This window comes from Nicotiana tabacum, chromosome 19 (genome assembly GCF_000715075.1).
Source record: "Nicotiana tabacum cultivar K326 chromosome 19, ASM71507v2, whole genome shotgun sequence".
In the NCBI taxonomy this organism is placed as follows: domain Eukaryota; kingdom Viridiplantae; phylum Streptophyta; class Magnoliopsida; order Solanales; family Solanaceae; genus Nicotiana; species Nicotiana tabacum.
Genome location: NC_134098.1, coordinates 5,503,016 through 5,529,245, shown reverse-complemented (window position 1 = coordinate 5,529,245; position 26,230 = coordinate 5,503,016). Strand labels below are relative to the sequence as shown.

General features: G+C 34.3%; 1 protein-coding gene across 1 annotated transcript; it reads left to right on the top strand.

The window, feature by feature from the left end:
* Positions 1 to 6,803: 6,803 nt before the first annotated feature.
* Positions 6,804 to 15,754, top strand: LOC107796081 (protein argonaute 4). Its single transcript, XM_075239581.1, has 23 exons — positions 6,804 to 6,956; positions 8,800 to 9,038; positions 9,136 to 9,341; positions 9,433 to 9,657; positions 9,745 to 9,881; positions 9,969 to 10,066; positions 10,147 to 10,244; positions 10,377 to 10,533; positions 10,623 to 10,739; positions 10,813 to 10,920; positions 11,008 to 11,067; positions 11,186 to 11,299; positions 11,389 to 11,554; positions 11,640 to 11,752; positions 11,872 to 12,009; positions 12,214 to 12,344; positions 12,661 to 12,726; positions 13,251 to 13,314; positions 13,414 to 13,525; positions 13,601 to 13,674; positions 14,937 to 15,031; positions 15,156 to 15,187; positions 15,335 to 15,754. Exons 2-23 carry the CDS (start codon positions 8,808 to 8,810, stop codon positions 15,508 to 15,510), a joined length of 2,718 nt encoding a protein of 905 aa, XP_075095682.1. The 5' UTR covers positions 6,804 to 6,956; positions 8,800 to 8,807; the 3' UTR covers positions 15,511 to 15,754.
* Positions 15,755 to 26,230: the final 10,476 nt, after the last annotated feature.

Below are 26,230 nucleotides of genomic sequence, written 5' to 3'. Positions count from 1 at the left end.
ATTGTCCAAAAATAAAAACTTGTTCTTCGAATTTTAACATCCTAACACGTGATTCAATACCTAAATCTACTCTAAATGAGCTAAAATTTAAAACATAACCTCCAAATATCATAAAGAACCAACTTCAATCATCAATTTGCCAATCTACCAAGTAATTTTTCAATTAAGAAGAAGAAGAACCCTAAGCATCAACGAAGAAAAGAGCGCCACAATAGCTTACTACTATAAGATACCATAAACCACCTTAAAACATTCTCATAAATACCAAGTAAATTCACTCTCACCTTTGTTTTCACTTCGACGAAGAAGAAGGAGGATGAGAAGGAAAATACTTGAAGTTGTCTTTATTTCGAGTAGAGGATCTATCGGGAACAACCTCACCCTCTCATGCCCCACTTGTATAACTACACACATTAAATGGTCAATACTTGATCAGATTGTCGTTAAAAATAATAATTTATCATCCAATTTGAGAAGAAGAAAAAAAACTTTATGATTGGGATAATTAAGAGAAAATTATTTTAGAAACATATTTGGTATGCAAATTGATGTTGGGGGAAGGAAATGGTATTTTACTGTCCACTTATTTAAGTAAATGGTGTTTATTGGTAAGGTGATGAAAAAATAAGGGGCCAGATGTGTAAATTAAGGCCCATTACTATTAATATAATCGTTCATTTTTGGCAAATCACATAATTTACCCTTCGACCTTGTACTCAAATCTATGTTACACACCTGTTGATCAAGGGAATAATATTGCACACTCAAATCTTTTAAAAGTGTGTCAATAACACATCACTTTTGACCAGTCTAAGTAATAGTTTGTGTTGTGTATAACACGTGCATCTCTGAATTAAAAGCACCCTTTTAATAAATTCACCATTTTAAAGATCCGACCCCTCAAATAAAAAACACCCAATGTGCACCACCTTCCCCGCCATTGTACCGCCTTCTCCACCATTACAATCCATTCTTATTTTTAAAGAAAACTCCACCAGAGTTACCACAAAACTACTAGTTGCAATACCCAATTAGATACACACAAATAATATACCCAAAAAACTTCACCGATCAGAATTTAGCCTGAAACTCCATATCTGACCCTCCATTCTTTTATGTTATTATGTTTTCCTTTCACAAAGCTCAATAATCATGAACCAAAAGAAAATAACAAAAAAGAAAAAATTCCAGATCTTCTTTTGGAAAAATTAAAAGAACCACAAAAGACACTTTGTCAACAAAATTTCAAAATAAGAAATTGAAAACATAACTTCAAACAAGTCAAATATATGGTCTACTACTGAACATAATAGAGAAGGTAAAAAACCATTTTGAATATGAATCATCACTGATTTACCTACTTCTAATAAAGTGCTCATTCTTCTTCTGCAATTCTACCCTTTTTACTGAAATATATACCATCAAGAGACTTTCGAAGAAATTTCAAATCTTGAGAAACCACAAGAAAAAGCAAAATGGGATAAGGTTGTGAGGAATAAGGGGGATGGGGTTGGGGAAGAAGACGAATGGGGGGAGGGGATATGGACAATATAATGCAGTGGGGAAAGGGTTTTTTTTGGTGGAGTTGGGGGGTGGGGGGCATAGATTGGGGATTGGTTTGGGACAAGGAAGAAGGCGCACGGTGTTGGGGGTTGGCCGAGGAAGAAGACAAAAGTGGGAGGGGTTATTTTTTCTTTTTATTTATTTGCTACTTGGTGAAAAAAAGAAAAATACTTAATAATTAGACACATGAATTATTTTTCAAACTTGTGACATTAAATTTTGCATTTACACACTTATTTTATGTGTAAAACACGCGGATGCCACATAGCTAAAGTGGTGTGTCATTGACATACTTTTGAAATGTTTGAGTGTGTAATATTATTTCTGTGGTCAATGGATGTGTAAGAGGGATTTGGGTACAAGATCAATGTATTTTGCCTTCATTTTTTTCCTTTTATTGTCTCTGCCAACTTTCTTCCTTGCTCTTCACTACACTTCTCTCGCTCGGCGACTACCACATCGCTATCCACCTCTGGTCATCTCGGTAAATTTCTCTATCTCTTTTCCTTATTTTTTTTCTTAAGATACATTACTAGACCCAAAACCCCATACTTATTTGTGTTGTCTTGAGCTTCTTAAGCATGGTTTTGTGAGCATATCACTAGTCCTATGTAATGATCTAAGTGTGGTTGCTTGTCTAATACTAACTTAGCTTAGGGTTTTTGCACTATTGTGATATTTTCTTATTCGACCCTTTTTTAGTGTGCCTCTTTTGTTGTCTGTCTGATGCGGTTTTTTCCATATATTACTAGTTGTGTATAATGATTTAAGTATGACTGCTATCTATTACCAACTTATTTTACGGTTTTTGCACAAATATGGAAGTTTGTGATTCGAGCATGTATTGGTTGCTTTAGTGTGCCTTTGTTGTTGTCTGTCTGGTCGTTTCTTTTCATATATAGTTAATCCTATGTAATGATTTAAGTATGGTTTCTTATCTACTGCTAGCTTAGTTTAGGGTTTTTGCACAACTATGACATTTTGTGATTCGAGCATGTGTTGGCTCCTTTAGTGTGCCTTTGTTGTTTGTTTGTCATGCGTTTCTTTTCATATGAGTATTACTAGTCGTGTGTAATGATTTAAGTGTGGGTGCTTGTCTAATGCTAGCGTAGCTTTGGGTTTTTGCACAACTATATCATTCGACCATATGTTGGCTGCTTTAATGTGCCTATGTTGTTGTCTGTCTAGTGCGTTTCTTTTCATATATTACTAGTCTTGTGTAATGATTTAAGTGTGGTTGCTATCTAATGCTAGTTTAGCTTAGGGTTTTTGCACAACTAATAGCGTTTTGTCATTCAAGCCTGTGTTTGAGTACAAGGTTTCTTTTAAGGGGGAAGGAATGTTGCGATTGAGCATCGCCATGGTCAGAGTTGAATTATCGATTTAATTGTATAGAAAGAAGGCCTTAATAAGTGCCATTTTCGTTTTCATTTGGAGTCTTATTATTTGTTGTTTAGCCTTTACTATTTAGTATTAGGTCCCAAAAAGTGGATAGTCTAGCTAGGCTCCACGTGTCCATTCTGTTATTTACTTGTCTTGGGTTCTTTTATAATTCCGTGTAATGTTCACTTCTAGTATGTTTTAATGAAAACTGAGTCTTTCCTTTCTCTACATTTCATTTCTTTCTTTTAGTTATTGTTTTTCATTTTCATGACGATTCCAACGTGGGAATCGTTATATAAGCTAGCATCAAAAAATTTAGGTTGTGCTAAAATGTCCTTGTCTAGCTACTACACTAGTCTGCTAATACCGGTTAACATCAATAATGAGTTTTAAACACTTCTTACTATTAAAATCGTAGTTAAATTGTTTTGTTTGCACGCAATATGTATAAATAAAGTGTATCTAAATAAATTTAGGAATAAGTTATGTTGATGGAAAAAATTCTCAAACTCAATTTGCAAATTTGTATTAGTTGGAAAAATATAAGTGCAAATTTAGACTACTAGGTTTCTGATACCGGATAATTATATGAAAAAGTTGTTGGGAAAAAGAAAAGATATAATCCAACAAAAGAATATGATTATTTTTTTTGAAAGAAAATAGAGGATATATCACAACACTCCTAATATTTTTTTTAATTTTATAATGTAATCACAAAATCTAATTTGTAGATTTTTTTTTAAATAATTATGAAAATACAATGAGATCTCTCAAATATGGATTGTAGCCTTCTATGTATTAGATAACTACATAGAGTAGTAATAATAATAATCTATATAAAACACGAAGAAATCATGCATTTCTTTCATCGAAGAAAATTTAATCATGACCAAGATACATTATAATATTTATATGTTAGGATTTGTTTCTTACCTGAAAAAGTCAGTTATACATCTTTAATTTTAGACCATCTAATTAAAATTCATAAGTGGAAGAAATAAAAAAAATTGATATATATTTTGCCAAAGTTTTGCATACATATAATCGTATCATATCAAAATATTCTAAGTCGTGCAATAGATCTTTTTTTTTTTGCAATGGGACAAACTCTCTTTTCATCTTCTTAATAATGATGATCATTTAATAATGCTAAATAAAAATTAATATACGAACACGACATAATTACTCACACACAATTTCTCTTATTCATTATCAAGGGTTGTGGTGAATTGTATAAAGTCCATTTATTTTTAATCAGACTTCTCGTGTTCGAACCTTTTTCCACTTTAATGTATCTTAAGCTGTGTGAATTCCAATTAAACCCATTGGGGATAACTAACACCACATAAAAAAACAAAAAGAATTCTAATATTCATGAATCATAAGTTGTTTTAACTTAAAGTTTAACTATATGCAGTAACTATATAAAAATAATTATACAATCATAAGGTAACTAAAATAAATTTCTATAATAACTATTAGTAATTGGTCTTCCCAAAAGAACTACAAATTATATGCTACAATAAGTAAACTTAAATTAATTGTTTAAAATATTTCTACAATATCATTATATGTAACTTAAATCGCTTAGATATATAATTTTTATTTACTATGTCTTTTTTTTGGTAATATTTTTTTATTTACAATTTCATTACACGTACTCCTTGTTTTTTATTGGATCATTTTGAAGTGTACTATATTTGCTTTTAGGGTACAGTGACATAAACAAAATTGAATTCAAAGTTTTATGATATCGAGAAATCAAAGACTGACATCAAACAATCTTAAGAAGACCATTCTGCCCCCTTATTGGTATTATTAATCTTTATTCTTTAAAATAATATTCAAGAGATTAATTCTTTTTTTCTTCGAAAGGGACAAAAGTACATTATCCATTGTTCAAAAAAGAATCACGAAGTTTTCGATACGAGCGTCAGCATATAAATTACAGTATTAATTTTTTTTTTTTTTAAAATTATGGCATAAAGCTATTATACATAGTTTCTTATATTAAATAATATTTAAAAAAATATCTGAGCAATCACGCTAAAGATACATCTGTTTGACCTCTAAATAGTTTAATCAGTATAAATTTAATTTTTTTAAAATAAAATAAGATATTCAAAAAGACATTGAAGAACAGCACATGATTTTTTAAGTTTTAAAAATATTTTAAAAAAAGTATTTGAAAAAGTCATCGTTAAAGATAACAAAATATTTAACCCCAAATAATATAATGCTCGTATACATTAGAATATAGAGTAACCTATTTAAGGTATCAAATGCAAAATTTCATCGTCTATACTTTTAAATTATTTAGAAATATTTTCACTGTTAAAACTTTATCCATACAATCAACTTTTAAATAATATAACGAATTCTTACTCTACCAACGTGAAATTTTTAAATACAATATTAGTATATTTTAATTTATTATAATATAGTATTTTCTAGATCATGAGTACTTTTTAAGAATAATTACATATAATTAATCTTAATTATGATAAAGTAATTTGTTTCCAAATAATCCATGTATATAAGTTAAGTCCTTTATAAAATCAATGGGTCAATTATACTCAAATTACTTAACAACTTCTTTGGATAGTTGTTACCTGTTGTATCGTATCGTATTATTACTTTAAATACGATGTTTGTTTTGATTGTTACTTAAATTTTACTGTATCGTATCGTTAATTCTGTCGTTACGTAACGACAAAATGTGCCACTTTATGTAACGACCGATTTGGTGTGGTTGCGTCGTTACCTTGTCTTTTTCTCTCAATTTCACACTTAATTATTGTTAAATAAATTTATTTTATTATTTATCATACCTTTTTATATAGTAATTTTATCATGTATCATAATTTTTCTTTATAATATTGTAAGTTTATTCTTCATATTGATGGTGCGTGATATCATGAAATAATGACAAACGACACAATCTATCCAATATTATATTCATCAAACGATACAATACAATACAAATACAATACGATACATTATAAAACGATATGTAACAACCATCCAAACAAGCCGTAAAAGGTAAGTAGCCAAATGAATATCACAACACATATCAGTGGCATTAGTAACCTTAGAAGAAAGTAAAATTTTACAGTAGGTAACAAAATTATACTTATTACATAAATTTAGTTACATCGTTTAAGAGATAAATTCGAAGTTAAAACGTATTTGATCTAAATTTTTATCAAATTCAATCTTGTTTTTTTTAGTGTAGAATTATAGCACTTAGGGCTTCTGCACTACTGTGCTTTGCTATCTCGAAGCGCTTCACTATGAGAATCTAGCTTGGCTAACGCTCAGCTAAATTTTGAACCTTCACGCTAACAATTCGCTTTCTCAGTAGCAAAAGCGCTTTTAACAGCATGCTTTCTATAATAATCACATCAAATGAAGCGTTTTTGGTTTCGAGTTAGTATATCGCTTATCCTTGTTTCCAAATGAAAAGATTCACCGTCAAGTGCAGAAAATGCTCTCAAAAGGGGTAAGAGTCTTAATCCGAATTTGAAGAAAATAGTTTGAATGTGTAAATTAATTATGAATACAAGTTTGGAAATTATGCAGAATTAATGGTACGAGGTTCAGAAATTTTATGAGATCTTTATAAATTTCATTTTTACGAGCGTTACAATTCAGTCGAGTATTCAAATTTATCTTTTTTTAGTATTTAATTTAAATACATTCATTGTGTATCTTGTGAATTACTAATTCTTATTAAGTATTTATTATTTGCAATTAACTCTGATTGTGTAAATTACAGCATCATTGCATAAACAATTAATTAGTTTTTCTGTGTACGGAAGAAGGAAATTATAGTGGGAGGGACACGTGGTGCTTAGATAAAAAAGGGGAAAAAGGCGTAAAGGGCAGTATTTTAGGGACACTCGTAACTGTTGTACCCAACCCTATACTAAATACTCTTTTCTCAGTGTGGGTACGATTTAGGGTTTCTCAGTTCTTGATTCCTGGTTCCTCCGTTGTCAGCGCCTAAGGTATACTTTTTATGGCAAAATTTTGATGTTTTCTTGATGTATTTTTGTGGATTTTGTGTTTTTTCTGCTGTTGAATCTGTCAATGCGGCTTTAGTTTGAGTGATTCTGGTTCAATATTTTCTGGGTTTGTTTATTTTTGCTTTACAAAATGGGTTTTCTTTTATAAAGTTTTAATGGAATTTTTTTTGATGTTTTTTGTAGTATATTTTGTGTGCTTTTTAAGCTTTTGAATCAGCCAATGCTGTTGTATTTTGAGTGATTTTGGTTTAATATTTTCTGGGGTTGGTTTATTTTTGTTTTTAACTGTTTCTGTTGAAAAAAATCTCTTTGGAAAATTTTTGATGTTTTTTTTGAAGTATATTCTGTGTTTTTGTGTTCTTTCTGCTTTTAAATCAGTATATTTTCTGGGTTCTGTTTATTTTTGTGTTTTTCTTCTGTTTCTTTTGGTCAAACCTGGAAACTGTGAACGGGAAAGGCAAAAAAATAAGATTAAAATTAAAAAATGTGGATTTCAGTTTTTCCTAGTCTGTTCTTTCTTCCTTTTGGAATTTCTTGGCTTGCATGTGTGTGTTATGACTTGAGTTATGGGGTCGAAGATTTTCTGGGTTTTTTGTAATTCTACTGAAATATGTTTTTTCAGGAAGCTAAAACTGAAGTCAAAAATAAAATAAAAAACAAAAATATTGTTCTGAGTGATTTTGATTCAATATTTTTCTGGGGTTTGTTTATTTTTGTTTGTTTTATACTGTTTCTGCTGAAACATGGTTTTTTATTTGTTAAAACTTAAACCCCAGAAACTGAAAAAGACAGAGAACAAAAGATAAGGAAAGAAAGTAGATTTTCAGTGTGAAATTATCAGTTTTTTTGGTCTGTCCTTTTTGGTTTGCATGTCTGTGTTATGGCTCGATATATGGTGTTTTGACCAATGCTCTGTGCTATTGTGGTTGTCTATTTTTGTTCTTTATAGCGTTTCTGATGAAGAAAGCAAAAAAAGGAAAAAGGAAAATAGGTTTTAAGTGTGAGAAAAAGAAAAGGAAAAAGAAAAGTAGGTTTTAAGTGTGAAATGTCAGGGTTTTCTTATCTTTTTTTTTTTTTTTTCTTGTGGTTACTTGGCTTGCATGGAGTTTGGGCCTTCTGTTGAGCAATGCTTGTGCTACAGTGGTTGAGTATTTCAAATGAAAAATTTCAAGTTTTTTTTTTGGAGTTAGTGAGATCTGTTTGACTAGTTTTTCTTTCTTTTTGTGATTCTTGGTTTGCATGTGTGTATTATGGATTGATTTGTGGAGTTTGACATTTTCTGACATTTTCTAAGAAAATGAACTACGCTGCTGTTGTTTTTTTGTTCTTTCCAAATATGGTAAGGGAGTGCTTTGTATGGTCTTAGTGATTCCGTTTACCTTTTCTTTGGGTGAAAAAGAATGATTACTTTCAACTTATACTTTGCAATGTGCTTCTTAATAACAATTCTTTTTTTGAATGATAGTTGCCTTGCGTCTCGCTTGGTTTTGAGGACATCACCATTGGTGGCTGCTGTAATTTCTTCATTTTATTTTAGTTCTTTCTTAGATGTTTTTGCAGTCAAACAACTTATCTATATTACCCATGTTTTCTATGGAGAGTGGTAGACCTTTCTGAATTTTGACACGTCTTTTCTCCTGCCTTATGGTTTGGTGGCACAATAGCAGTTCTATTGGCTGGTAGTTTTCGTAGGGGGTTGTCTGAATTTACTCTCTTTCCTGACTTTTCTCACTACACCTTCTCCCCCGAATACATCTTTGTATGGTATTTCCAGTCGTGTTTCAATTTCATGTTTTCTAATATTCAGAAACTCTGTTTCATACAGGATTTGATATGGCTGAAGAAGATAAGAATGGAGCAGCAGAGGGTCTGCCGCCTCCTCCCCCTGTTCCACCCGATTTCACTCCTGCAAAATCAGAACTCGAACCGGTGAAGAAAAAGGCAGCTCTACGTCTTCCCATGGCCAGACGTGGCCTTGGAAACAAGGGACAAAAGATTCAAATTCTTACTAATCACTTTAAAGTGAATGTGACCAATGTGGATGGACACTTCTATCACTACAGTGTACGTGTCTCTCTCCACTATATATTTTTATGTCTTCTATTTTTTGTTTTCTATAGTCTAATAATTTGCTGACCTTGTTAACTCTGTTCTTTTACAGGTTGCCCTATTTTATGAAGATGGGCGGCCAGTAGATGGGAAGGGAGTTGGCAGAAAGGTCCTAGATAGAGTGCATGAAACATATGATACAGAATTAGCTGGAAAGGATTTTGCTTATGACGGGGAAAAAAGCTTGTTTACCATTGGAGCACTCCCTCGAAATAAAATGGAGTTCACCGTTGTTCTTGAAGACGTCACATCAAATAGGTTGATTTTCAAAATGGCTGAGCCTCACTTGTTTACAGTGCCTTATATAGCGGTTATTGACTGTCTGTTGTTCACAACTTTTTACATTCAGGAACAATGGCAATAGCAGCCCTGCTGCACATGAAAGTCCCAATGAAAATGACAGGAAAAGGTTACGGCGTCCTTACCAATCAAAATCTTTTAAGGTGGAGATAAGCTTTGCTGCGAAAATTCCGATGCAGGCAATAGCAAATGCTTTGCGGGGTCAAGAGTCGGAGAACTCTCAAGAAGCCTTGAGAGTGTTGGATATAATTTTAAGGCAGCATGCTGCTAAGCAGTAAGTTATCTTTATTTCTTTTCCACGAGAGGGGTTGATTGCATCTGTCTGTTTTCTCAGTTCATTTGGTTGATGTTCTTGTATCAGGGGCTGTCTACTTGTTCGTCAGTCCTTTTTCCACAATGACCCGAAGAACTTTGTTGATGTTGGAGGTGGTGTTCTTGGTTGTCGAGGATTCCATTCTAGCTTTAGGACCACTCAGAGTGGCTTGTCTTTGAACATCGGTAATGACTCTAATAACTCAAGTTTCATGTTTAATACTTCTACTCGAACGAAATTAGATTAATGCTGTACTACTGCATCAATTACAGATGTGTCTACCACAATGATTATCCAGCCTGGGCCTGTAGTAGACTTTTTGATAGCAAATCAAAATGCAAAAGATCCCTTTACGCTGGATTGGGCAAAGGTAGACTGTTGTTTATGGTAATCTGTTTATCTAGTTACTTAAACTGTAGCTAAGCACGGATTGTCTACACAATGTATTAGGCAAAACGTATGCTCAAGAATTTGAGGGTGAAGACTAGTCCAACTAATCAAGAGTACAAGATTACTGGACTGAGTGAGAGATCCTGTCGTGAGCAAACGTATGCCTTTCTTTCCTTTGTTATTTCTTGTTATTTAAACAAGAGCGTATGCCTTTCTTTCTTTTGTTATTTCTTGTTTTTTAAACAGTGACATGATTAAGTTGTAAAACTCAGTTTCATTTGACATTTTAGGTTTACCCTGAAGCAGAAAGGTAAAGATGGGGAAGGTGATGAAATTACTGTTTATGATTACTTTGTCAATCACCGAAACATAGACTTGCGCTATTCTGCGGATTTGCCCTGCATCAATGTTGGGAAACCCAAACGTCCCACCTATTTCCCTATCGAGGTAAAAATCCTTTGGTTAAAATTAAAGGCCTATGTCATTACTTGTGCTTTGTGCATATGATATTCTAAGATTCTCTTTGTTGGATTCAGCTCTGCAATTTGGTGTCATTGCAAAGGTATACCAAATCTCTGTCCACATTCCAGAGATCTTCGTTAGTGGAGAAATCTAGGCAAAAGCCTCAGGAGAGGATGCAAGTCCTAAGCAATGTAGGTTTTTCTTAATTAAAGGAATCTCTCAGAGTATTCTGGTGAATAGGCACTAATTCCTGTTTTGGTGCAGGCCCTCAAAATCAACAAATATGATGCCGAGCCTCTGCTCCGTGCCTGTGGAATTTCAATCAGCAGTAACTTCACCCAGGTTGAAGGGCGTGTTCTTTCTCCCCCAAAGGTATTTAATTTATAATCACTTCTTGGCTGATTAGATCATTTAGTGAATTTGGAAATCCAGTCTGACCTTACCCTTTATACATTTCAGTTGAAGACAGGTGGTGATGACTTTGTTCCACGTAATGGCAGGTGGAATTTCAATAACAAGGTATAGAACCACTCTGCTTGAAATGTTTTTTTCTGCTGGATCGGTTAATTTATCCTCGTAATTCTTTAGTTTTGATGTCCATTGAATTTCCAATTCATATTTTATGTGGAATGGGCAGAGACTGGTTGATCCGACAAAGATAGAGCGCTGGGCTGTTGTCAACTTTTCTGCACGTTGTAACATACAAGGGCTAATCAGCGATCTTATAAAATGTGGAAAAATGAAAGGAATTGTAAGTTCCCTCAAATTCCTAGTTACTTGGAAAGTGAGTGTAAAGATGAATGACTGATCATTGTTCCTTATTTTATAAAATGTGTTCAGATTGTGGAAGATCCATTTGATGTTTTTGAAGAGTCTCCACAATTCAGAAGGGCTCCACCGCTTGTCAGAGTGGAAAAAATGTTTGAAGCAGTCCAGTCAAAACTTCCTGGGGCACCGAAATTTCTGCTTTGTTTGCTTCCTGAGAGGAAAAACTGCGACATATATGGTTAGTGAGATTTACTCGTTCTCTTAACAATGAATTCTTAACTGCTGGATGATGACTGAGATAATTGAACTGATTGAACTCGAAGGGCCATGGAAGCGGAAGAATTTGGCTGAATTCGGCATTGTTACCCAATGCATAGCTCCAACGAGAGTCAATGACCAGTATATCACCAATGTGCTTCTGAAGATAAATGCAAAGGTGAGAGTTCCGAGCATCTGGTTCTGTGCTATCATCCTGAGCATCTTCTTTTTTCCACCTTTCCTTGCTTCTTTGAAATCTCAAAATATTTTCCTAATCATGTTATTCCTTCTTGGCAGCTTGGTGGTTTGAATTCTATGTTAACTGTTGAACATGCTCCTGCAATCCCTATGGTATCTAAGGTTCCCACCATAATTCTTGGGATGGATGTGTCACATGGCTCTCCTGGCCAATCTGATGTGCCATCCATTGCTGCGGTATGATCTCTGTCAATTTTCATTGAATCATATTTTTGTTTCCTTTTTAACCAACCCGGTCTATGATTATTCCCTTGAATTGGTACTTAAAAATTCAGTCACCTAATGTGTCAAGTGCATTGAGGGAAACATGTTGCATTTTTCTTCCCTCTTGAAGTTTATAATGGTTTTTCTCCTTTTTATGTTCATCTTTAACGTGACCAGGTTGTCAGCTCAAGGCAGTGGCCTTCGATATCTCGTTACAGAGCTTCAGTGCGCACTCAGTCTCCTAAAGTGGAGATGATAGACAACTTGTTTAAACATGCTTCTGACACCGAGGATGAGGGGATAATGAGGTGAGTTTGCTTTTTCAGGCTTACCTTTCTCTTTTTTTGGGGAGGGGGGAGGGGGGTGGTTGGTTGGTGGTGGGGGTGGTTGGGGCTTTAATTGGTGCTACATAAACCTACACTAGAGAGCAGTGCTAAGGTTTTTGCACTTCTATTGTGCTCACCAGTTTTTTTGTTTTGGGTCTCTACCATTTTAAGTAGGACGCTGCCGCAACGGATATTTTATTTTGGTTAAATGTTCAAGCTACATGAAAGCAGTGGTCAGTTTGGAATTATCTACTCTATTGTAGCATCTCCCAGAAATAATTCTTCTACAAAATTGCAGGGAAGCTTTGCTAGATTTTTATGTGAGTTCTGGAAAAAGGAAGCCTGAGCATATTATTATATTCAGGTGATCTATCCAGCTGCCTTTCCCATTTATTCTATTTAGTTCCAGCTAAATGTGTGCTGTACAAGTGTGCTATAATATCGTGTAAATGCTCTAATATTGGCACTGACCAGAAATGAAAGTGGAATCAAAGTCAATGACCCCAGATGTGCACAAATAAAAATGTCAAGGTAAAAAGGTTTTAAAAAAGGAATTCTTCAGTAACAGTCCACAGGTACTTGAGGTGTTAGCTATAGCCTCATCTGAAGAAAACCGCATAAACATTTGTAAGGTTGTGGCCGGACTGTTAGTTGATAATGCTGATTCTTAGTTGAAATTGGGTTGTCATCAATTAAAGTATAAAGTAACTTATATATGGCATTTCCTTGACGGCCGTTTAAATTATCTTGATACTCCTAGTTTGATTTTTCCTGGGATGAAAGTCTTCATCTGCAGTTCATGCTGTGGTACTACATGTGGATCTGACTTTGTGCTTGTGTAGATTCTATAATCATTGTTTTATTTATGGTCTTGTTCAAAATTTTCAGGGATGGTGTCAGTGAATCTCAATTTAATCAAGTTCTGAACATTGAACTGGATCAGATCATCGAGGTTTAGTCTTATAAATGCTATTTTGAGGAATTGTGAACTCTACTCGGGGAAACGAGATATAGTTGTGCTAAGTCAGTTGTTTCGTTTGTTGATTAATAGGCATGTAAATTTCTCGACGAGAAGTGGTCACCCAAGTTTACTGTGATAGTTGCACAGAAGAATCATCATACCAAGTTTTTCCAACCTGGAGATCCTAACAATGTTCCTCCAGGTACAACGCGAAGTCACTATAATAATTGCAACTAATGCACTGTATGAAGTTGCTTACACATTCACTTTTGTGTAGGCACAATTATCGACAATAAAGTTTGTCACCCAAGAAACTATGATTTCTACTTGTGCGCCCATGCTGGAATGATTGTAAGTCTTATGTTCTCTTAGTTTTCTTTTCTGTCTCTCTTTTCACTTTAATAGTTTTGGTATTTCATACTTGAATTTTTTTCTTTTGATTCTTAGCTTGTTCTCAGCTATTATTGTTTTGTGTTTAAGGTGTTTATCCTCTACAATGAATACTGAATGTGTTGACGGTCCTCCCCTAAGTTGAAAAATTATTGAGTTTTTATATTAGATAGGGCTGGGAAAAGCTTGACTGGTTGTCGTTGGTTTGCATTGTGTTATCAACTAACGTCATGAAAGTTTTCTTGCTCAATCACTTGTGTATTATGTGGTTTTCTTGTTTAGTCCTTTATACAGCCTCTGTTTGAGCTCAGTTCATTGCTAATTAGGATGGCTCAAGCAGTATAGTTAAATCTAATACAGAAGGTTATTTTACGCTATATCCAGAATCCAGTTACAGCTTTTACGACAACTTCCAGTTATCTAATTGTAAATTTGTAAACTGGTATTTTAGGAAACATTAGATTATTTCTATCAAAGGGAAAAAGGGGAAGAAAGAAACAAGAAATGTCAGTCATATTTTCACATCTAATGCTAGCTGATAACCATGCTCTATGAAATAATCACCATTGAATTGTTTATGGTTTGGGCTGATCTCAGTCAGTTCAAGAAGATGCTAGATTTTGGTGACTGACTTTGGATCAGCTGTATTACATTATCTGGATACTACAACAACCCAGTATAATTCCACTAGTGGGGTCTGGGGAGGGTAATGTGTACGCAGACCTTACCCCTACCCTGGGGTAGAGAGGCTGTTTCCGATAGACCCTCGGCTCCCTCCCTCCAAGAACTTCCCACCTTGCTCTTGGGGTGACTCGAACTCACAACCTCTTGGTTGGATCATCACTTTAATTTATTTATATTTCCATGTGTGTGTTTTTTTTTTTTGTGGGGTGGGTGGGGGGGTGGGGTTAAATCGATATCGATTTCTCCACATTTTGGTTGCATTGGCATATATCTTTAGCAATTCGTTTGCCTATTTGTTTGGCAGATCGCCTTATCTATAGAATTCTGCATTTTTTCTTCTTTTGAATATTCATGTCCAATTATTAGGACGCTTGAACCAAATTTGTGTTCAATTATTTTCGAAGCTTAACTTAGTTGGCTTAATCTGCTGAATGTTGTTGAATCAGTTACATTCAATCAGTCAACTGTGCTTCAATCCCAAATAAGTTCTGGTTCGGTGATATCTAATGATTATTATTTTGACTATGATTATTTTGTAGGGTACCACTCGTCCTACACACTACCATGTATTGTATGATGAAATTGGTTTCTCGCCTGATGATCTTCAAGAGCTTGTTCATAATCTATCTTATGTGTAAGTACTGCATTAAGTATCTTGAAGCTTGTCAAGGTCTCCGAGTTGTTAATTCGTAGCATCTGTTACTTTTAATCCACTGTCAAATGAATGCAATAACATTTTTTTTACTTCATCCTTGCAGCTATCAGAGAAGCACAACTGCAATATCTGTTGGTAAGTGTCATTTCTCCTGGCGGAAAACAGTAGTGTCAAATTTGCTTTCCGAATCAGGAACTTCATCGTGTTAAAGAATAGTAGACACTTCTCCCTTTGTTTTTGTTGCACGTCTTCTTTTTGCGCTCATTCTTTGTCAACTTGCAGTTGCTCCCATCTGTTACGCTCATCTGGCTGCCACTCAGATGGGACAGTGGATGAAGTTTGAAGATACATCAGAGACATCCTCAAGCCATGGGGGAGTTACAAACGCTGGTCCGGTTACCGTTCCCCAGCTCCCGAAGCTCGAAGAAAAAGTTTCCAGTTCCATGTTCTTTTGTTGAGGCTGTTACTAGCCTCCTGTTTGCTTTAACGCATGTGGTGGTTAATGGATGTTTGGTTGTTTGTGAATAGTTTCGGTTTAAAACTCCAAGTGGTAGTCGAACATCTTTTTGCTTTAGGGTACTTGCTACTTAAGCTATTTTGGATGATGTACCTCTGTTTGTTTGGGGGTTTAGCTGGCAATGACATGTTTGGACATAGTTTGTGTTTATTATGATCATTTCTAGGATCTTGTTAAGCTGAAAATTATGCACTTTGTTTCTTTGTGAGCTTGCTTTTTTGCTTGACTTGCAAATAAGGTATGCTAATCTCCTTTAAATATATGCCCCTAAAACATGAAAGGTCCCGTTGTTTTGAGTGTTTTGAAATGTGACATGTAATCTCCCCTTTTTGTCTTGGTTTTCGTAGTCTTCGTAGTGTATAGAAGCTTTGGTGTAGTGGTAGGAGCAATAATTGGCAAAATTAGTGTATGCTCTAGTGAGCTTTTAGAGCACTCTTATGGGTGGACTCTTATTTCCAGCTGTGTCAAAGTTTAGTTGAGCTTAGTTGTGGCAGTAGAAGTGTTAAGACATTGGGAGTTAAGTGTCATGAGTTGTCACTTTACATATGAGGTAGTTGTGATGAGTTTGATTCAAACTGTTTGATGAGAATGAAGGAAGTGCCAAGTACTAATCCTTTTCTCTTTTGCGAGTTAATAGCTCCCATTGTGGTGGGAGCTATATATAGACCTTTACCTATATATAGACCTTTACCTATATATGGTGTGCGAGTTTAAGCCTTGGCCTAGCGTTCAAGCCTTGTAAATGGAGTGTCCCTCGCAGGGAGCATTTTCTTTAAAGACCCTTGTCGGATTATTCAAAAATGTATTACTTTTGGAGGGTCATGTACACACTCGAACATTTTTGAAAAGTTTGAGCAACATAGAGCGTTATTACTGCACCTTCCAAAGAAAGCACTAAATATTCCACCTTCCTGCCCATACAAATAGCTACCCTAATATTATCTCTCTGTGTAGTATCTTTTTTTGGATCAATAAGAAAGTAGGACTTCTCTTTGTTAATCTGCTCTCCACATATTAGTTCATAATTTCTGAGGCATTCCATTAATTTCTGATGTGATGGGGAATGCCTAGAACAAAACAGAACGGTACATAGGCATATGTCAACTCTATTATGCATGTTCCCCTCTTATTCATGCTATAAGGAGTAAAGTCTTGGACAGCAACTTTGAGAAGACAAAATTGTTTCAAGCACAGACAGAACCGGAACCATCCGTTCTTTCAAGGAGAAGAGGACGGGTTATTCACATTTCATTTGATGATCAGAAGCGACTGACACATTGGCAAGGCTTGTTGGTCTGAGATCAAAGCTTCAGGATGATCCACTTTTGGAGGTAGAACCAGGCATGTGTGTATTGGATATAGGGTATTCTTTTTGTAATATTATGTTATATGAGGGGTAAATTTCACCAATAATCATTTAAGTTAAGCTTTGTAACACAAGTCAGTTTTGTTTTTGTAACATGAATCATCTTTCTAAATCCTAGTTAACAGAAATATAAAAGTGATTGGAAGATGCCATTTTTGGCCGGAAAAGTGACATGACTATCTTAATTGCTTAATAAAAAGCTCATATAATCACCTCATTTTAACACCATATTTGACCTTAGCTCAGTTTTAGTTACTGGTCCGCAACTAAATATCTATATATATTTAATAAATTTTTTAATATAAAAATACAACGTTACATATTTGTTGATGAAATGACTTTGAATATTCGATGTTAAAAAAGAATCTGCGGAAAGTTCTTTTTTAGAAAATTCCCAAGGAAACCCGCACTCTATACCCTTCGGGCGTGCACTGGTAACCTGCTCACTGTGCAATAGCTCGCAAACTGCACAGGAGATGTAAACCGCATTAGGCATGCCCGGCGCGACGATCTCTGACTGAGGAAGCTGTTGGTGAGGGGAATCGATCTCAAGTTTCCCATGTACGGTGCACAAAAAATGACAAGAACCACATTGTGATCACTACTTAGATAACAAGCTAAGGCCAGAGTTTATGACAAGAATTACTCACAAATTAGGAGATGGTTTAGGAAGATGTCCTACTACAAAACAAGCTACAAAAAAGAGGTTACTCATGTACACAAGCAGAAACCAGTAATCATCTTTATCTTCACTGTCCATCTTTTTTTTTTTTTTTTTTTTTTTTTCTGATTTCCCACCCGGTGTTCGGTACCCGCATTGGAGCCCGATTATATTCGAATTCGCACCGTGTAGAGCCCCATTCGGAGGAAAGCGCTCCCTAACAAGAATTTTTTCATACCCAGGACTCGAACCCGAGACCTCAGGTGCAAAATAAATATTTTTGCACCTTGCCCCATTGTACAGAATTTTCAGCACATTCTTAGTGTTGCATTAACTATAATCTTTACCATTTTAAAAAAAAAGTAAGGCAATTGTTATACCTCTAGTATTCCATATAAGTGTATTAATCATGGACACCTTGAGAGAAAGTTGTGAGCTTGGCTCTTGATCTGAATCTGATGGGCAACAGTTTTATCATCATCCTTACCCTCCTATTATAAATCATCTTCATAATTAGATGGTATCATTTTTAATTCTGTGATTTCAGAATTTAAACATTATGGGTTTAAGTTCATAATAACCACTACCTATTTAATCTATAGGGTTCAAAATATATTATTTTCTTATTTAATAAATATTTTAACAAATATACAAAGTCCAAGTTAGAGGTACTAGGTTCAGATAAACCAATATATTACATACTAGATTCGCCCCGGAGAATGACACTTTTTTCTTTGATCAATATGTGTCAATCTTCCCATGTAAGTAATTGGTTTAGGGAAGAAACTTTTGATTGGTATGGATATGATGTTATTGGAAGTTATTTTGGACTAATAGCCTGTTTGGCCAAACTTCTAAAATCAACTTATTTTGAAGAAAAAATAATCTCAAAAAAGTACTTTTAGTGAAAATCAATTTGTGTTTGGCTAATTAACTTGAAAAACACTTTTGACCATCAATAAGTGTTTGGCCAAGTTTTTAAAAAATGCTTCTAAGTATTTTTTTTTTTAAATGTTAAGTATTTTTGGGAAAAATCTACTTCTTCCTGCTTCTCAAAAATTGCTTCTACTTCTGCTCAGAATACCTTTACTTCTAAAAGTTTGGCCAAACACTTTAACTTTGGGGAAAAAGGGAAAAGGGCCAAATATACCCCTCTACTTTCATATATTGTCTACATTTAACCTCCGTTATACTATCGGGCCAAATTTACCCCTACCGTTATACTATCGGGCCAAATTTAGCCCTACCGTTATACTATTGGGTCAAATTTATCCCTACAATCAGCAAACTTTAAAAATACCCCTTGATATGTTAAGTAATCCAAAATCTCCCAAATTCCTTTTATTTAAATCACTTGTTGTTCTTCTTGGTCCACTATTTTTGAAATAATTGACATTTACCTGCTTTCTGAATTAGGAAAAAAAAAATAAGAGAAAAAAATATTAAATAATACAACCGAATAAACAAAGTATATTAAATTGAAAAATCTAAATTAGGTAACTTTTCTAAATTCTAAAAGTATTTAAAATATCCAAATTTTAATGAATTTGTTGCACCAAATGTATGTAGACTTTGCAAGTATTAGTGATTGAAGTTGAAGTTCCTCGGAGACTTTACATTGTCTAATTCAATTATGTTTTAATTAAATGCCTGCACATTTTGCACTTAAGTTAGTCGACCGAACTCTATACTAACCAGACAATGACAAAATGAATATACATGTACATACATGATGATCAGCTGCATATAATACACAATAAATAGACCCACCAAATTCTACTGTGTGCATATGATTAAAAAATAAATAAAATATTAAACCAATTTTATTTATTATAAAAAGATAAATGGGTGCATTGATAATAAAAAAAAAAATTATGAATAATTTTTATAGTCTAGTAACTTTAGCATTTACATCAATAGTAATTTTTAAAATAAAAATAGTGGACCAAGAAGAATAATAATTTAAATAATAGGAATTTGGAAGATTTTGGATTACTTAATAGATCAAGGGGTATTTTTAAAAGTTTGTTGATTGTAGAGATAAATTTGGCCCGATAGTATAACAGTAGAGGTAAATTTAGCCTGATAATATAACGGAGATTAAATGCAAACAATATATGAAAGTAGAGGGGTATATTTGGCCCTTTTTTCCCAAAAAAACTATTTTTGGCCAAAATAGTACTTTTGGCCAAATCAGTTGGGGGCTCAATATGTGCAGCAATATGTTCTGGAGATTGCTACATTGCTACTATTTTTACTACATTGCTTCTTCTGCTGATTTATCTCATTATAATAATAATATTATTACAAATTCAGATAATCTCAAGGTTTAACCCCAATTAATCACACTTGAGCGTCAAATTTTGGATAAAACATTCAAAGTAAAACTAAACTATAGTGAAACAAGAAACAGTAATATAAATTTATGGCGCACCATTTGATCGGACATGTATTAGAAAATTAGTCTGACTCAACATATGACATTTGAAGTTCAATAAAGGCAGAATAGTCTAATAAACACTTTTACTTGTTCGATTTTGTCATCTCGATTCCGATACACTATGAAATTTCATCCAGACACTTATAATTTTTAAAACACATAACGATAAACCCCTCTTGCCTAGCATGTTCTTCAACACACGATGTGGATGACACATCATCGTCCACATCGGATTTTTAATGACACGTCATTCTTTTTTTTACTTTAATTTCAAAAAAATAAAAATCTTTTTTCACTCCAGTCCCCTACCCTTGACCACTTATCTCTATTTTTTAATACTAAAAATAACACCACGACTTTTTGCTTTTACCGGCGGTAGTACCGCCGTGGACAACTAAAACCTACCATTCCCCAACTTTCTATCGTCCATCTCCCTTTCAGAGATTTGTGTCAATCGTCGATGCCCACTACTTCAAATTCACCATGTAAATCACCTTGAACTCCTTTCCTCCATTAATGTCAATGCACCACTACTGAAAATTCCTCAATATTTTCATTTGTTCACACAATTTCATATTGTATACCCCACCTAATTCACAAAGACCTTCGTCAATCACTCTTCACCTTCCAAAACCACTACATCTCCAGCACCTCACCATAAATTGCTAAAAAAAAATAAATTTTACCATTATATATCCGCTCCACCACCTGAGAATACATTAGTCCAGAAAAGATCGTTACCCAAAACTGATTCAGCACTGCAATGGACATAGATCTAATTTATCTCAAAAATGCTAATAGTGATTGCTCTTCAAAAAAGATTTCTTAATATTTTTTTCTCAAATATTGACCGAAAATGGGAAGGAAAATAACGGGAAAGGAATAAAGGGAGAAAGAGAAAAGAAATGGAGGAGGGGCAGGGAAAGAACGGGAGATGGGAAGGGTAGAAAGAGAAAAACAAATGGGGGAGGGATGGGGAAAAGAATAAAGATGAGATATATTTTATTTTTTATTATATTATTTTTTTGTTTTTTACTTTTTCTTTTTATGTTAATCATTTTTAGTCTAACTTCTTTATGTTTACGCTCGTTATACGCGTGAAGTTTACGTATTTTGTCCAACTCGGTCATAAAGTTGCCTTATATACTTGGTCAATGGTCAGAATAATTTAAAGTAAAATATTTTAAAAATTATGAGTATGTGGATGAAACTTCATAAAGTATCGGGACCAAAATGACAAAACGGGATAAATAGAAGTGTTTATTAAGCTTTTCTGCCTTCAATAAATGAGAGCCTTGGTCGTGAATGCAATGGACTGATCAAAAAGTTTGGTAAGATCTAGATATGCATATCACCCACGGATTCCAAACTGAAACTTAAAGATGAGCTAAAACTCTATTAAAGGTCACTTTAGCTTGAGATTGAAAATTTGGGTTTTCGAAATGTGAAATTTATTTTTGAGTGTGTATTGTTGGATTATAATGGGTACATTTTAAGTATTTTGAATCTCAAATTAAGGATGATTTAAGATGGTTAGAGTTGAAATTTGAGCTACGAAGGAAATTGTATGCATGTATAATGGTGTAGCTTTCATGTTTCTCTTATATGTGTGTGTGTCCGTAGAAAGTTTTAAACTTGATTTCAACTAAGAATTTTGATTCCATATCAGTTCAAATCACCTCCAATCTTCCTCAATTGTTTTGTATATTGTCTCTAGGGAGGGCAAACATGAGGTCGAATCGGATATGTGCGAGTCAAAATTGGATAATACAAAAATAGATAAAATATTCAACTCGACCTATATTTAATACGGATAAAAAAAGAGTTAGCCGCCGGATAAGATGGATATTCATATTATCCATATTTTCTTGAATATGATCACTTTTGGGAGAATTCCTAGTGGCCAAACTTAAGAAACCCCCAATTTGGATAAATGCAAATGTAAAACTAAACTCATTGGTTATCCATTGATTATCCATTTTTTAAGTGGATAATATAATTCCTATCCATATTTGACCCATTTAAAAAAAAATTATTATCCAACCCATTTTTGTGGATAATGCGGATGGAATACTTTTTTTTTAATCCATTTTACCACTAGTTGTTCCTTGTATTTTGTTTTCAACAAGCTCCAACCATACCCACTGAAAAGAAATTATATTTTTAAATATTTTAATTATTATATATCATTGATAACTTTTCGTGAGCTAAAAATAATTAAATAGCAAAAACAGCTACTGAGCTGTAAAGAATACCAAGATATGGTCATTCTCAAATTTCTCCCTTGAATGTATGTTGGGGCTAGGGGCAGCAAAATTAACCCAAACTCATTTGACTTGTCCTACCTGCTCAAGTTTTAATGGGCTTGGGCTAGAACGATTTTGAAAATGGACTGTTTTGGGCTAACCCAAGTTAATCCATAAAATATTATCAGTCCAAATATACCCATGATGATGCCCAACCTTCCAACAATAACAACAATAAAAAAACTAATTTGATCTCATAAATGAGGTTTGGGTAGGGTAGTGTGTATGCAGACCTTACCCCTACCTCATAGAGATAGAGAGATTATTTTTGATAGACCCTCGACTCAAGAAACAATGAAGATAAAGCAACCAAGTAGCAAAGAATTGTAACAACAATGTAACATGGTAAGGGGAGCGAATGCCACAATATGTATAATAAAGAAATATAAATAGAAAATTACAAAAATAATCCTAGTACTACTGGTTAGTCTTGGAGGAACATGCTACTATATGACAACCTACAACCTTAATCCTCGACTTCCACACCTTCATATCATGGGTCATGTCCTCGGTAAGCTGAAGCAATGACATGTTCTGCCTAATTACCTATCCCCAATACTTCTTAGGCCTACCCCTTCCTTTCCTCAAACTCGCCATGGACAACCTTTCACACCTCCTGACCGGAGCATCCATGTCTCTCCTCTTCACATGTCCGAACCATTTCAGTCTCGATTCTCGTAACTTGTCCTCCACATATATCACTCCTACCTTGTCCCTAATAACTTCATTCCTAATCCTATCTTTCTTGGTATGCCCACACATTCATCTCAACATCCTTATTTCAGCTACTTTCATTTAGACATAGGACTTCTTGACGGGCTAGCACTCAGTTCCATACAACATAGTCAATCTAACCACCACTCTATAGAACTTGCCCTTAAGTCGGGGTGGCACATTCTTATCATACAAAACCCCCGAGGCGAGCCTCCATCTCACCTACCCCGCTTCAATACATTGAGTAGCATTCTCGTCAATCTCCCCGTTGCCTTGAATAATAGACCCTAGATACTTGAAACTATCTCTTTTAAGGATTACTTGAGTACCAATGTAACGACCCGGTCGGTCGTTTTGAGTATTACAATCTTATTTCTCCATTTACTGCTCAATTTGGGCTTTACAGTTATTGTGTGACTTGCGGGGTAATTGGTTCGGGTCCGATGAGGTTTTGGTTCGGGTCCGGTGAGGGTACCCTATAGTTGTTACAGTCGTGGATATCACCTTTATTTTTATACTATGGGATCATCAAACTCTGCCGCAATCTTTGGGCATCTTCTTCGTCTTGGATGATGCCCAATCTTGACCCATGAAAATGCTCAATCTTAGACTTCTACCTTAACCCATGTGCTGGAAATATTTTTTAATTTTTTCAAGTTTGGTTAGTTTAAATATTTGAAAAATATTTTATTTATGAATTTATTTTTCTCCAATTGGAGGAAAATATTATTTTTCCTATCAAGAGAAGGGAAACATATTTTTCAAAACTCTTTTTCAACCTTTCAAAATTAACTATTGTTGAAAACAATAATCATCAAACATGAGAAATATCTGAAAATATAGAAGAAACACATTATTACAACAGAAAAAATAACAAATAAAATAAAATATGGGTACTGAGCTATTTTTTAGGTATCACAATAAAATAAAAGAAAGTACTCATTTTATTGAAATAAAAAATAGTTTTTCTACAACAGGAAAAAAAAGTACTCATTTTGTGAAAAAGAATATTTTTCTACATCATGAAAAGAAAGTACTCTTTTTTGTAGAAAAACAAAAAACCTTTTCAAAAACTTTTTTGTAGGAAAAGAACAAACCTTTTCTACATTATAAAAAAAAAATACTTATTTTATTGAAATAAAATAAAATATTTTTTCTATATCATAAAAAGAAAATATTCATTTGGATGAAATTATTAGGCAAAATGCTCCATCTACAACATTAACAGAAAATAATTTTTCTACATCAGGAAAAGAAAGTACTCATTTTGAGGGGGGAAAAAACTTTTTCTACATCATGAAAAGAAAGTACTTATTTTATTGAAATGGAAGAAAATATTTTTTCTGCATCATAAAAGAAAATATTCATTTTGTTGAAATAAAAATGAAAATACTCTATCTACAACATTAAAAGAAAGTGTTCTAAATAATATTTTTATTTAGCGGTGGGGTGGGGGTTCGAGGGTAGGGTGAGGGTTGGGGTGGCGGGAGGTAGGTTAGGGTGGGTGAGAAGCTCTAATTTTACTACTTTTTAATTATTCTGATCTTTGTTAGTATTGTATGATGAAGAACTAGTAAATAAAATTATAAATCCAAATTGAGAAAAAAAATCATTTAGCATGAATTGACATTTATTCCAAAACATAAGATAATTTTTATGTATGCTCGTTTAAAAGCTGAGAATATTGCAAAGATTTGCGTCAATTTGAACGGGTTGGGTCACAACCCATTGTTTAGCCCATCTTGACTCATCTCATCGTAACCCAAGTAAACTTTGGGCAGGGTTGGACAATGACCCATTTAATAAGTCAGCCTATCTTGATCAGCCCAAATATAGCACAAACAACCTATTTACCACCCCTAGTTGGAGCGAAGGGGGTCCAACTCTTACATCGGCAAAAGATCCTTTGAAACATATTGTTATAGTCATTTTCATGAGCGAAATCGATGTACACAATCCTTGAAAACAATTCTGAATTTTGACAAATTCGTTGAGTAGAAATTGGCTGATAATTTTTTCCTTAACTCATTAATAGCTGCTCGACCTACATGCCACTCCAATATTATCTAGAGCCACATACCATGCAATTCGTGCACCAAACAAGCAACAACTCGATTGCTCCCAATAATGTAAAGAGAATTAAATGAGAGAACCGTTCCGCAAGCTCAATCGATATCACAACAAAGCGCAATGGCGCGACCCATCTCACAAAGGAGAAACAAAATACACGAAATAAACACAAAGGATCATACCCCCAACATAACTTTGTTGCGATACGTGACCCAATCCAAACACCGATTCACATGGAATACCTCTATCCATGGTGCTCACAATCAACAACTGCATGTATATCAAATACAAACACGTGAAATGTATGACCATAATCAAGGCGCAATCAACCATTCAACACCCCAAAAATCATCTTGCTCGAAATGTAGCATAGAAGAGCAATACATGGAACATATCAGAATACGAATAAGAGCAACTTTAGTCGATGACACATCCCTCAATAATAGTTGTGCTGAGTAAATAAATCTGAGAAGAATACAAATTCTTATTAGGCTTACAAGTGGCCTCCAAATCGATTCTGATCCTCCCAAAATAAGTAGATAACGTTCCTAAAGATCCATTGGAACCCATCAATAATACATACCATCAGTCGTCAACCTCTTAACATAAGGGAACAATCTGCCTTTAAGAATACTCCTAGTCTTCAAATCCCTAGAATACAAGAAACTTCACGTCTGATCCCAACTCCACCACTCAAATGACTGACACATCCCTCATATACAATCATCCCACGAGAAATTCATAATTCTTCCATGCCACAAAGTAAAATCTGAATGTCAGCAATCGATCAACCAAACAATTGTTGTAATACCAATCAAGCATCCGCATAATCAAAACACAATGCGCCTTCTAACGTGTGCACCCTTCTTATGTGATTCCAGATAGTGCCTGCATTCTTTTAAACAGTTGAAATTGTCCATACTGTCCAGAACTCATGACCTTTCCTCTGAATGGAACTGCAACCTCGTACATGCAAGCCTTCACTCAGTTGCTTAAGGTGGAGATTACTTCCTGTGATGCTTGTGCACAAATGAAGTACAAGTCGTTCGGCTCATTTCGGCGGTGAATAGGAGATTTGAGCAGAGTGGGTGACTTTCAAGAAGG